General features: G+C 37.4%; 2 protein-coding genes across 2 annotated transcripts; one reads left to right on the top strand and one right to left on the bottom strand.

Annotated features, from left to right (window-relative positions):
- The first annotated feature begins 4,329 nt into the window (after positions 1-4,329).
- On the top strand, positions 4,330-8,663 carry LOC21396272 (cleft lip and palate transmembrane protein 1 homolog). Its single transcript, XM_024165625.1, has 10 exons — positions 4,330-5,014; positions 5,117-5,238; positions 5,390-5,487; positions 5,962-5,999; positions 6,257-6,492; positions 6,708-6,801; positions 6,895-7,085; positions 7,492-7,711; positions 7,980-8,147; positions 8,276-8,663. The coding sequence occupies exons 1-10, from the start codon at positions 4,552-4,554 to the stop codon at positions 8,425-8,427; spliced, it is 1,782 nt and encodes a 593-aa protein (XP_024021393.1). The 5' UTR covers positions 4,330-4,551; the 3' UTR covers positions 8,428-8,663.
- A 619-nt stretch (positions 8,664-9,282) lies between these two features.
- LOC21396271 (protein SUPPRESSOR OF GENE SILENCING 3) lies at positions 9,283-13,151 on the bottom strand. The gene is made up of 6 exons (XM_010098101.2): positions 13,042-13,151; positions 11,295-12,326; positions 10,856-11,153; positions 10,454-10,698; positions 9,953-10,116; positions 9,283-9,827 (listed from the first exon to the last, which is right to left on the bottom strand). Exons 2-6 carry the CDS (start codon positions 12,324-12,326, stop codon positions 9,611-9,613), a joined length of 1,956 nt encoding a protein of 651 aa, XP_010096403.1. The 5' UTR covers positions 13,042-13,151; the 3' UTR covers positions 9,283-9,610.
- Between the last annotated feature and the right edge of the window lie 161 nt (positions 13,152-13,312).

The following is a 13,312-nucleotide window of genomic DNA, read 5'->3' as shown; positions in this document are numbered from 1 at the left end:
CAATTCGGGCGGGCTCGGGCCGCCGAATACAAGCCCGCGGCCCGTTCAAGGTGAAATTCGGGCTCGGGCGGGCGGCCCCAAAATCTCGGGCGGGTCGGGTTCGGGCTCGGGCAAATCCTCGGGCTTTTCGGGCGGTCGCGGGCGGCCCGTCCAAAGTTCCAGCACTAACAGTGACAGTACACAATGCATCATCGAATGATGTGGCTATAGACAGGTTGAAGATAAAAGTTAAAGATATCCCCAATTTTCTCGTCTTAGATGGTCTGACGCTACACATGTGGTGTGTGTGTCACATTCTCAACTTGATTGTTAATGATGAGCTCACGGACTTAGCATATTCTATTGCAAGCATCCGCAATGCAGTTAGGTATGTGAGGTCCTCACCACCACAGTTTAAGAAGTTTAAGGAGTTCATGAAGGAAGAAAACATCAGCTCAACTGCCCTATTGTGTTTGGATGTGAAAATGAGGTGGAACTCAACATACTTAATGTTGGATACCTCTTTCAAGTTTATCCCAGTTTTTGAGAGATTGCTTATGAATCAAAACTATTGTGCGTACTTTGAAGAAGTCATAAAGAATAAAAAGATGGAGGGTCCACCAATTGAGACGGATTGGGACAATGCAAAGGTTAGGGAAGTTTTACACTTTGACGAAGAAGTTCAGTGGTTCATATTATGTCACTTCAAACTTCTATTTTAAAGATATTTGTGCTGTCAAACGAGAGTTGATTACGTTAGAGGAGTGTGATGATCCTCTTTTGAATGAAATCGCAACGATGACGAATAAGAAGTTTGATAAGTATTGGGGAAATGTGGAGAAAATGAATCACATGATGTTTCTTGGCTTAGTTCTTGATCCAAGATATAAGTTGGATTATCTTGCACTTGTCTTCAAGTGTATTTATGATGATTTGACATCTGACACATTGTTAAGCGGGGCTAAGGACACATTGCATAGATTGTATAAGGAATATCATGATCGGGCTCCTCCTCCACCTTTAGCTCCTTGTCGTCCCCCCTCTAACTCTACCGTTGGCCAACCACAATTTTCACTGCCGGTTAAAGCTCGAGTTAGAAATACAAGGTTAGCTCACTCGTCAGAAACTTCTTCTGATTCTACTTCAAGTCGTTCAACAATTACGACCTGTAGTGAACCCACATCAATGCCGGTTATTGATGATGAGATCGAGGCCATGTTTAGAAAGTAAAAGATGAGCGGGGACGGTGCAAATGTGCAGAAGAATGATGTGGATATGTATTTATCTGAGCAATGCGAAGAGCTAGTAGATGACAGTTTTGACATCCTAGGTTGGTGGAAAGTCAATGCTCCTAGGTATAAGGTCTTGTCCCAAATTGTTAGAGATGTGCTTGTAGTTTCAGTTTCGACGGTTGCATCTGACTCAACTTTTTCTACCAATCGTCGCATTCTTGATCCTTTTAGGAGTTCATTGGCTCCTAGGATGGTGGAAGCACTTATTTGCTTGAAAAATTAGTTGAACGCGAAGGATGAAGAATATAAACCTGTGGTTCTTAGGTAATATATGGACGAGGTTAAATCTTTTGTAGATTGCTATCATGTTGTCTAAGGTAATATTAATAATGATTTTACATACTACACATACTTGTAATTATATCTTTTTTATTCATTTCATGTAATATGTAAATTAATTTATAATTTCCTTGTAGATGATGGTGATGTTGTTTCTACTCCAACATGTTCAAAGGACGAAAGCACTCAAGTAAATAATGCGGAATCTTTTAAAAGACCCAAGTAAGATAATTAAAATTATATATATTTCATCTTTTTTCCATTATATATTCCATTTCATTTACTTAATTTTAATTTTCTATTGTAATGATACATATAACAATATAATGAATTTGGATTTGGATGAGGATGAGGATGAGAGAAAATAGGAGGTTTATGAGAAGTTGAAAATGAACATTAATACAACTTTTTTAATTATACTTTGGACTTCTTAATTTCTTATACCAATTTAGATGTTTTTTACACTTGTGTTGTGAACTTTGAACATTAGTATTGTTTGTAGTGACTTTCTAATTTGTACTTTGAATTTTGGACATTGGATTTGGATATTTTGTGTTTGTGGTGTTATCAATTTAGATGTTGTGCTTTGTATTCATTTATTATGATTACAGGTTTGCATAGAATGAAAGTTTTACATTTTTTCACATTTTCTAGTAAAAAAATGCAACTGAAGATGTTGGTAGCCTGATGGTTAACTGATGGTTATCGTCCTGATTACCAAAACTGAAAATCGACCGAAACTGAAGTCCGGTTAACCGAACCGAATACTGCCTTCTGTGGTTCGGTTTCGGTGCATGTTTTTAGAAAACTGACATGGTCGGTTCGGCCACTGAACCGACCAAAACTAGCAGTTCCCCCCCTCCCTTTCTCTCTGTCTCATCTTTTTCTTTTTATTCTTTTCTTCTCGTTTTTTTTTTCTAATTTTCATAACCAATTAGAAATTAGAAGAATATTACCGCTTTCCATTTTTCTTGTTTAGCATAGAAATTGCTTTACGTATTTTCATTTGAATACTTGTTTTTAAAAAAAAAAACTTTAAAAATGTGACTTCTTTTTTTATTTTTTGAAAATAAAATAAGTTTAGTGAACTTATTTTTGTTTTCAGTTTTCATTTTTAATTTACTGTCAAAAATATATTTATGTGAAACTAAAACATACGAGTTCTGTTTGGTTCAATGGTTTAAATTTTGTTAGTTTGAAATTTTTTATTTGAACAGAAAATTCAAATTGTGTGGTTTAAATTGACGTTTGGACGTGTAATTAAAGTTTGAATTTGAACTTGTGTTTGGTAGGTATGAAAAGCAGAGAGAGTTGACACTTTTTAATGTTCAAAAATGGTTTGAACGATTGAACTTGAGGGGAGCTAAACTCTAAGTTGGGTTATTTAACTCAGCTCAAACAAAAAATATAATTCAGACTGCATGCTTACTAAACGCCAATTCAAACAATGCTCATTATTCAAACTGAGTTGAACTGAACTAAATTAGTGAAACAAGCGGGAGCTAAGTCTGATCGTATATATATTTTAAAAAATTGCATTTTCTATATAAAATCTACAAGTCTACCTGTTTTTGTAGGGTCCACTGACAATTGGGTCAAGTTGGGTCCTATGATCATTGTGGCACATTTTTCTTTCACACCCCACATTGGCCGAGTTAGGTTATCCATTTTTATACTTTAATCGTGAAGATATAAATAACAGAATTATCACAACAACCAGTCTTAAAGGCGACTCCAACTCTTAAACAATCACTTTAGAGACAATGAGTTTGTTCTTTTGAAGTGTAACTTGAGTGTACACATTTAAACACAAACTCAAAATATATTCTCAATTCAAATCACAACTCAAATGTGTACATCCAAACACAAACTCAAGTTATAACTCAAACTCAACTCAAGATCATCACTCAAGTCACCCTAAATAAAAAATGTAAAAGAACAACCCCTTTGTTACTCGAGTAGAGGGAGAGAGGATGAACTCAAAATTGGCCGAGTAACTCGAGTTCATTTCTGAGTTTGGTTTCGAGTAAGCCAATGCTGAACTCATACTTAGGCTGAATTCATCACTTGAGTGGACCTTTCTTGAGAGAATTCATCCAATTGAACAATCCCGATGATTCTTGAAAATGATTTTCCCGCAGCGGTACAACATCAACGACTTTGTCTTGTTCACGAGAATATTTTTTTGTGATGGAGTCAAAATCTCAAAGAATCAATAATTTTTCTTCTTATTTAAAAAAAAAAAATTGTTACGGTATCATATATCATATATTTGTAGTAAATGTCATTTGCCAAAGAATCAAAAATTTTTTTTTTTATTTAAAAAAAAAAAATTGTTACGGTATCATATATCATATATTTGTAGTAAATGTCATTTGCTACAATTTTATTGTGAAATGCCCAATTCCTACATAGTACAAATTTCCAAATATTAAGTTACAAAATTTAAATTTAGTAGATAATTTTGAAAAAAGAAAGAAAAATCCCAGTAACCGTTTAAAAATTTTGGATATATTTTTTAAGATTTGCTTCGGATATAAATTCTTTCTTCTTTTGAAAAGGGATATTTATAACAAAAATTTCGATGTCAGCGAAGAGATAACAGTTTTTAGTTTAATTTATATATGTACATTACATTATTACTTTATTTCTGACACATAAAATAGGAATTAATTTTAATAAATATTTTTTTTATTAATATAATTATTTAATTAAAAAATAAAAATAAAAATTTTAACCTACGCAAATTTAAAAAATATTTATCAAGATTACCCGTTGCTTCTTCCGCTCGGGCGTTCATTCTCGCATTACAAATTTTATTTTAATTTTTTTTCTCTTAGGGAAAAAAAAAAAAAAATCTCAGTAGAAGGAGAAGCCCTGAAGCCGAGGCGAGGGAAGCCAAAAGCAAATAGAAATTATCTTTTTTATCCTTTTTTTTTTTTTTCTTCTTCTGGTTTTAGTTAACTTAGATCGAATCGGAGAAGAACAAGAAGAAGGAAAAATGGCGCCGCCAGCGGCGGAACGAAGAGAGCAGCAGCAGCCGCAGCAGCAGCAAGGTGGATTTGGACAGAGCATCACCGGAATAATTAGGATCGCGGTGTTCTGGTACTTCGCGTCGAAATTCTTCTCTCCGAATTCAAAAGGACGCCCTTCCGATCCATCTGTTTTGATGTCGAATCTGTTTCAAAAGGGAGAGCCTTTGGACATGTGGCTCTACGTCTCGGAGAATCACAACTTCACCGATTTCTCCGACGAATCTGCTCTTCTCTGGCAGCAGACCAATATCCCTTACGCCGTCTGGGGTCCTGATTCTACGAGAACTCTCTCCGTCAAATATCATCCCTCTCTGCGTCTGAAGCAGAACGGAAGCCTCTACGCTCACGTCTTCTTTGCGCGTTCTGGTTATCCTCCCGATCCAAGTGATCCCGAGTATCTTCCTCTTGCTACTTTTGGACGCACTCATCGTCAGTTTCTTCTTCTTCTTCTTCTTTTGCGACCCCAAGAATAGAACTATGTCTGTCTTGTCCGTCTGATTTGGGAATTTTGGTTTTGATTTGACTTTTCAGCTATCGTGACTTACCTTCCCAAGTCCAAATCCGATAAGAGGAGGAGCTTGTTGCGGGGGGATTCCAACTCTAAAGCCTCTGCTGATGCTAATGATAATCGTCAACCTCACACCCTAACTCAAGTATCTATTTATTCCCTTTCCTTTTAATTTTAATATTTAATTAATTAATTAATTAATCAATGTTTTTTAAAGCAGTTGTTGTTGTTGTTGTTGTTGTCATTTGTTCAAATGAAATTTAATTTTATGTGACGGTGGTGGTGGGTTGCTTTAGGTTGCCGATGACACTGAAGATGATGGCCCTGTCACTGTGGAGTGGATTTCTTATTGGAAACCCAATATTACTATCAATTTGGTTGATGATTTTACTAGGTATTTTTCTTCTTATTATTATGAATTTCTGCCTAATGAAATGAAATGAAATTCTCTATCAAGTTTTCTCGGATTCCAAACCGTGATTAGTTTAGTTTAGGGATGTTCAACGTTTGTTGCCGGCTGCATATATCATATATGCTATTAGATATATCATCTAGGAGTAGGACCGACGTTTGTTTGCTGATACATAGCTCCCGATATAACAACTTCTTCAGCAATTCATCCAATGGGGATGCTGTTGTAAAACTAAAATGCTGTCGTGGCGATTATAATTTATATGACCTATACTATTCCTATTTGTTAGGGTATGCAGCGGTTTATTTAGTTGACGGGAAAACATTTCCTTCTCTTTTATATTGATTGTTTTTCATTGACAGCTAGCTTCATGAGATTTTATGTTTCACTTGTGAGGTTTCATTTTAGTTGTTACATAATTTATTGCTGAGTTTTTCCCTCCTTCCCGTTTTGCAGATATCCTCCTAATGCTGTGCCGCCTAACATTGCTCCTTGTATCCTTGACCTTTTATGCTCTTTGCTAATCTACATTTAATTGCTGGGGGTGGAACTTGGAAGAAGTTTGTCTGGTGATGCTGATTGCATCCTTTTCTCTTTTCATAACAGATGTTCAAATCTAAGAACCCCTTTCCGATTTGTTTGTTTATTTAAGTAGATACTTGTTTGTAAGTCAAATTAATTAGGTCTTAATCTTGCCAAGATACTACTTGGTGGTGGTCACGCTTTGAGTTCCTTAATTTTAGATTTGCAGACTTGAATGTTGAGCCTAGTTCAGGGAACTATTACCCAGCCGTTTTTTTCAACGAGTTTTGGTTACTCCGAGATAAATTGATACAGTTAAATGAAACGGTCACTGAGCTACCCCTTAATCTGGAGGTGGGTCCCATAAGCATGACCAAGTGGCAGCTGTTTTTGCAGATTGATCAGTCTTTCCAGATTCATCGTAGTTATGGAAGCATGCTTGAAGGAGAGGCTGATGAACTGAAGGTATATGCTGTTCTTTTCAATGCTGATGACATATTTGTGGAGTTTAAATATCTGCTTTTGGTTTGTGCTTTATATGGTTTTTGGTATTGGACCAGTATTTGAAATTAAAAATTATCTTTTTTTCCACCACTTTTTTTATTTTTTTTTAAGGAATTTCACCACATGACGATTTTTCTTTTTTATTTTCAGAATCTGATTAATTGTAATGTTTTCAGAGAGTATTCTTGGAAGGAAATCCTTACCTCCTGGCAATCACCATGGTGGTCTCCCTACTTCATTCTGTGTTTGACTTCTTGGCTTTCAAGAATGGTGAGTGTTTATACCCTTGGGATCAAACTTTATTTGATAAGAGAGTTGACAATTGAGATATTGCAACAGCTAACCAGTCTAATGTTCCGACAGATATACAATTCTGGAACAAAAATAAGTCGATGGAAGGACTCTCAGCAAAGTCTGTTATTGTGAGCTTCATAAGTCAGCTAATAGTGTTCCTGTATCTACTTGACAATGATACATCTTGGATGATACTTGCAAGTTCTGGAATTGGCTGCTGCATTGAGTTTTGGAAAATTGGGAAAGCTATGCACATTGAGGTATCAAATTTAACACAATCATCTTATTTCCATGTCTTGAATAATTGATAATACTGCATCCGTACGCTATGAAATGGCCATTTTCTCTGACATTTGAGACAGCAATCTCTCCAAATCAGAAAATGATATGTTGGATTTATGCGCGCGCGCGCGCGTGTGTGCGTGTTCATGAGGTGCCAAAGACAATCAGCTAGATGTATCTTTGCTACATACAAGGTTGAGTGCATGTGTGTGTGAAGCTATTGTAATAGACCTGTTATGCAACTGAGTTTGGAAGGTTTTCACATGTGGCACACCACTTTTCTTATATTCAAATCTCTGCATGTTTGACAGTAACTCACTGTCCAATTAATTCGCTTTGTGTAGAAGATTAGGCTATATTTTTACTTTCCTTCGGCATGCGCAGATTGATAGATCTGGGAAGATCCCCATGTTGAGGTTCCGAGACCGTGAGTCTTATGCCGGAAATAAGACAAAGGAATACGATGACATTGCAATGAAGTATTTGTCCTATGTGCTCTTTTTCCTTGTTGCGTGTTCCTCTGTTTACTCGCTCATGTACGAGCGTCATAAGAGTTGGTATTCTTGGATTCTCTCTTCTCTCACGAGCTGTGTTTATATGTTTGGTGGGTTTACTCTTTCTCCGTCTCCTCTGCCTGCTTGTTACTCTTCTGAACTTGTTTTAACAGCTTGATAAATCTTGTTTATGAACTTGTTTTGACAACTTGAAAAATCATATATATAATTCACGAGTAAAAACACATATTTCTTCTATGATCTAAAAGTTGTCACCTGAGAGTTTAACCATTACTGGGTGTGAGTTTAACCATTACTGGGTTTCACTTCACGGTCGAAGTTTTGGCAATTTTTTTTTTATGCGCGTGGTTTCTGCAGGCTTCATAATGATGTGTCCCCAACTGTTTATAAACTATAAACTCAAGTCTGTGGCCCATCTTCCCTGGAGGCAGATGACGTATAAGTTCCTCAACACAATCATTGATGATCTATTTGCTTTTGTCATAAAAATGCCAACACTGCATCGCCTTTCGGTCTTCCGTGATGGTGAGAAGAGATAGTGTTTTGCTTGTTTGTCCAATTTATTATTTCACCAAGTAGTAGTAGCTAGCTGTCAACTCTGCTTGGACTATTATGTTCACCCAAATTTGTTTTTTGTTCTTTTTGGCGTGCAGATGTTATCTTTCTCATATATGTGTACCAAAAATGGATCTATCCAGTGGACAAAAAACGTGTAAATGAATTTGGTTTCGGCGGTGAGGATGATCAGCCCACCAATGGGGCAGATGCCATTGCCGCTAAGGAAGACGAGAAGAAAACCAACTGATCTGATTTTCTTGCATTTTCGATCACTTGGAAGTTTTTAACAGGATAATGCAAAAACCTAGTTAGGGTCAAATTATTTCTCCTCTCCTTGTTCTGCTTTTCACATTAGATGTTGCTTTTGTCAAGGTAAATCATATGGGTGTGATCAACAAAGGCCTTTTTTTAATGTTTTTGTTACAGTTAAGTCTTTTGCGAACTTTGATTTCATAATGCCAGATTCTATTACTTTCGTCTTTTCTTCTTATGCCACTATTTTCACGTCGAGTAACCTCACTGGTAAGTGGTAATAGCATCTGGACTGGAGTAGTTCTCAGTTAATCTATTTAATATAGCAGAAAGCCACATTTTTTCCGTGGTGTTTAAGAAATAGCAAGCATGTATTCCTTTTTCATTTTGAGAATACTTTCTGAATAGAGAAAGTGAGCGACCAAAATAACCTCAAAAATAGTGTATTTCACCTTTCTTCCTTTCCCCACTATTGAGATGCAATGACTCCAGAGTCATCCGACCAAGGCAAGGGCGTGGCCAAGCGAAATAAGTGTCATGAGTCCGCCAGCCCTTTTGCTAAGCGCAAGGCTGAGGGGCAAAAGGTCGCCTTCATGCCAGTGCTTGAGCAGCTCGAGTGGCTGACCTTCCGTTTGCATGCACGCAGTCCTTGGCTCGAACACAAGTTTTTTTCTTTTTTTCTTTTTTATTTATTATTATTTTTTTCTTGCTTGAATCGAACATGAGTTTCCGGCTCAATTAAACATTAAACACTAGATAGAATATCCAGACCAGTTTTTTAATCTAAAATGCTAAAGATTTATGGAGCGTGAACAAGTTCCAACTCGCAGGGAAAAAAAAAAAGAACAAAGAAAAAGAAGTAGCTCGCACGGCGCAAAAACATACTCGTCGACCAGATAATACTAGCCTGAATAACAGCAAAGAGGACGAGCAAAATGAGGATTCAAACATTTCAACGCCTGTTTTTTTTTTTTTTTTAACCATTACCAACTAAACTAATGGTTTAATGGGAAAACAACAAAGTCAAAAGGCACTCTCTTCTTTTGGTTGGGTGGCGGTTCCTTTCTCCGAAACAACCGGCAACCGCACAAAACCATTTGAAAAGCGAACAACTGTCTTTAGTAATAGCTAGTAGCTACTACAAGAAATGAAAACAAGTCAACACTACACTCAACCAGTCAGGTGGTGTCCTTGGAGTGAAGCGGGGAGTATTTCTCCATCAGGCTGGTCAATTCGGCATTCAACTGCTTCTCCAGCTCTTCCTGTCGTTCCCAGCAGTATCTTTTCACCTCATTGATCTTCTCTTCATGAGCTTTTAGGAGAGCTTCCCTCTTCTCCACGTAATCGGAAATTTCTCTGTCTTGTGACTCGATGAACCTTGAAATTTCCTCCGTCCTACACCCAAATCAACAAATGTTATGGTGCTACTTCCCCAACTAGAATCCGTATCTAATGTAAGTGTTCAAATGAAAAGGCACAATTATATATTTTCCTCTTCTCAAGAAGCGTGTAAGGCTTACCTCTGGCGAATCTCCTCATCATTTGAAGTATTAGCAGCAGCATTTGACTGCTTCACCTTTTCACGTTCTTCCTGTTGAACCCTCTCAAAATTTTCTTCCTTTTCATTCCTTGATTCATGAATTATCTTTATTTGTTCATTGAAGAACTTCTCTTGCAAGTACATCTATTTTTGGATAACAAAGAAAATAGGCTATGAGCCAAAGTCATACAACAATAAGAAATACAAAAACATTTAGGAGGCAAAAGGTGAGCATAAAAACAAAGCACAGAGCAGATTTCTTTCGCAACACAGACAGATGAAGTGCATAACCTATTAACCCTTCACCACAACAGAATTCTAATTCCAATTCCAATAACAGAACATTAACAGAAATGAAAATAAAATAAAATAAAATAAATTCAATGCTTATACCAGCATACAAAAGCAGCACGTAGCAACTATTACTCAAAATTCAAATTTATCAGCAAGGCATATAATACATCAACAATAAATAGATTACCTCCTCTTTGTTCTCTTCATGCTGCATCCTCATCCTGAGTCTTACGATACGATTTTCTTCCTCAGTCTTGCGTAGCCTCTGAGAAACAATATCCACATGTTCTTCCAGATCTCTCGTGTATATGTCTTTTTTAACGAGCTTGTCCTTGTACCAGCCAAGCTGCTGATTATCCTCAGTCATTTGCCTAATCTGGCTCGTGACCATCTCGTGGTGCGATCTCATATCATATTTTAGCTTAGACTTGCCTAACCAGTGAAAAATATGTTAATAATTTGCACATTGCCGTAGATTGTTAGCTGATTGCGTAGAAATTCAATGTATCTAAAAGAAACCTATGCTGTGAGCACCCACGAAAAGTACAAAACCAAGCCACATAGCAAGCAAGAGAGACAGAGTACAGACCTTGGGAATGCTGGTTGAACACATCCAGGTCTTCTTTCACTGCCAAGAAACCATAAAGCAGACGCTGCCCACCCGGAAAATATAGCTGGCGACGACTACTATTCCAAGCATTCCTGTCTGTTCCTTGCTCCAAAAAATGCTTATGCAGACGCTCAGCCTCATGGTAACCCCGTGCTGAGGCCTCAAAGATCAACACACTCATACCACGATGTCCGGTCGGACCATAAGAATGCCGAGCCTTCATGGGATGATAAGAGTCAAAGTATTCGAGAAGCTCTTGGTTTCCCATACCAATCCACTGAAATACAAATCAAGATAACAATAATGAGCGGTCAAACTAATAATAATAATAATAATAATTTAATAGCAATATTTTGTCTATGGAGCATGAACATTGCGTCAACTGAAAATGAAGTGACACTCTGCTTACAAACTTTACCTTGTTGTTTCCATCTGCTTCCAGCCTTGTGTTCATAATCATAACCATAGGAGGCCAAATTATTTCGTAGTCCTTTTCATCATCTTTGACTCCTTTCCATCTTCCGAATGCTTCGCCAGGTGGCACCACTGAAGTGCCTTTTCTTTTCAACTCCTCCTCCAAAAGCTCCGCAAGTTTCCTATGGACTTTCATCCTCTCCCCGCCTTTTGTTTTGGCATGGGTCATCAGTGGCTGCAAGCCCCGGTACCAGTCGATGGCACCAGGACCCCCTTGGCAGGCTGGACAGTGCCACTGCCTCTCCAGATCCGTAACCTCATCAATTTTCAATTCATCTATGATCTTGAAGAATTTCACAAACCACTTACTCTTCTTGAGAGTATCATGGCTCTTTTCACTTGAATCGGAATCGAATTCATCGCTTAGTAACTCATCATCGTCATCGCTGTCATCCAAGGCAGCATCGGAGTCATCGTCCTCTACATCGTCAGAAAGATGGGAGTCTAGGCTAATTCCACCTTTCGCTTGGGTATCCTCACCCGCAGTCTTAGTAGGTTCTTGGGCCCCCGGCCTAGATGGCCAGTTCCATCCATGCTGCAGCGGAGGTCGAATCACAGGCTGGGCGGCGGCCCGATAACCGTTGTCAAAAGCAGCAGTTGATGACTGGGGGGGCCTTATGTACCCTCCTCTGGCAGTGCCAGCAGGTCTTTTAGGGTCAAACGCAGGCTTACTTGACCAGGACGAATTGTTACGAGTTGCATCCGAGTGATGGCCCCATGTTTTGGTACCAGAATTGGAATTTTGAGGAACCCAATGCGAGTGCGATTGTTTTGCAGCAGTGCTTCCAGCTCTGTTCTTGGGCTTCCTGGCAATGACCTCCCATTCGCCATCGTCTTCTGCCGATTGCTGCAGGCTAACGTCAGCGACGCCCTGGCTTAACTGCTCGACCGTCACATTTTTGCCCTTTGACGATGACGATGACCCATTTTCAGCATCAGCAGAAAAGGGTTTTCCATCTCCCCGCCTCGAACTCATCTTCGGAAAACCAACCAAACAAAACAAAACAAACAAACAAACAAACAAACAAACAGGCAATGCCTTTTACAACAGCATTCACTCAGATGGATTATGCATATAGATAAACAGCACTTCTTAATTCAATTTCATTTATATTTATTTATATTAAATCATGACGGATAAACCAACGTCACTAGTATTGTCAAAAATCCATCTTTCACTCCCATTTAATTTTTAATATTGCCAATAATAAAGAAAGAAATGTTTCGTAAGAGCACTTCACTCGGTTGATCACATAATCAATCAAGTAAAAGGCTATTTTATTTATTAAGAAAATCAGAAGATGGGTTTAAAGCAAACACTTTTTTTTTTTTTTTTTTTTTTTTTTTTTTTTTTTTTTTACGGATTGTAGTTGCAGAAAGAAAATATTAACATTCGTTAGAATGAAAGAAACCATAAACCCTAATTATAAGGGGACAACGTTCCCAGCAAAACAATACAATTATGTTTAAAATGAAAATGAAAATGAGGATGAAGATGAAGTAGAAAAATACAATTATGTTTTGTTGACAAATGAAGCTCAAAATATACACATTCCCAGCACAGAAAAATAATAATGAGTTTTGTTTTCTTAAAAAAAAAAGAGGAAGAAAAAGCTAGACCATCGGGGGGAGAAAAGAATGGAAGAGAAAATAAATGGAGAATAGAAAAGGGAATGTTTGAATAGAAATACCTGGATCGATCGATCGATCGATCTTCGTTGTTTGTTTGGAGCAGAAGAAGAGAGTGAAGAAAGAAAGAAAAGTAAAGAGAGTGGAAGAAGTAGAAAGCCAAGTGAGAAAGCGAGAAATGGCGTGGAGAACACGCTGTATTTGTTTTTTTTGTATTAAGTAACGACTGACAATTAAAGAGATATTTAGTTCATAAATTAAAATTATCTGATTAAAATTATTTTTAATTTATATATATTTTTTATGAAAAAAAATATTATAATAAATTATAAA

Source organism: Morus notabilis, unplaced genomic scaffold (genome assembly GCF_000414095.1).
Source record: "Morus notabilis unplaced genomic scaffold, ASM41409v2 Scaffold1195, whole genome shotgun sequence".
Lineage (NCBI taxonomy): Eukaryota > Viridiplantae > Streptophyta > Magnoliopsida > Rosales > Moraceae > Morus > Morus notabilis.
This window is presented reverse-complemented; position numbering and strand designations above follow the sequence as displayed.

Coding starts and splice junctions, on each gene's coding strand:
- LOC21396272 (XM_024165625.1), top strand. CDS start 4,552: ATGGCGCCGCCAGCGGCGGAACGAAGAGAGCAGCAGCAGCCGCAGCAG. Junction 5,015..5,116: donor TACTTTTGGACGCACTCATC/GTCAGTTTCTTC, acceptor TTGACTTTTCAG/CTATCGTGACTTACCTTCCC. Junction 8,148..8,275: donor CCTTTCGGTCTTCCGTGATG/GTGAGAAGAGAT, acceptor TTTGGCGTGCAG/ATGTTATCTTTCTCATATAT.
- LOC21396271 (XM_010098101.2), bottom strand. CDS start 12,326: ATGAGTTCGAGGCGGGGAGATGGAAAACCCTTTTCTGCTGATGCTGAA. Junction 11,154..11,294: donor AAGCAGATGGAAACAACAAG/GTAAAGTTTGTA, acceptor TTTGTATTTCAG/TGGATTGGTATGGGAAACCA. Junction 10,699..10,855: donor GTTCAACCAGCATTCCCAAG/GTCTGTACTCTG, acceptor TTCACTGGTTAG/GCAAGTCTAAGCTAAAATAT.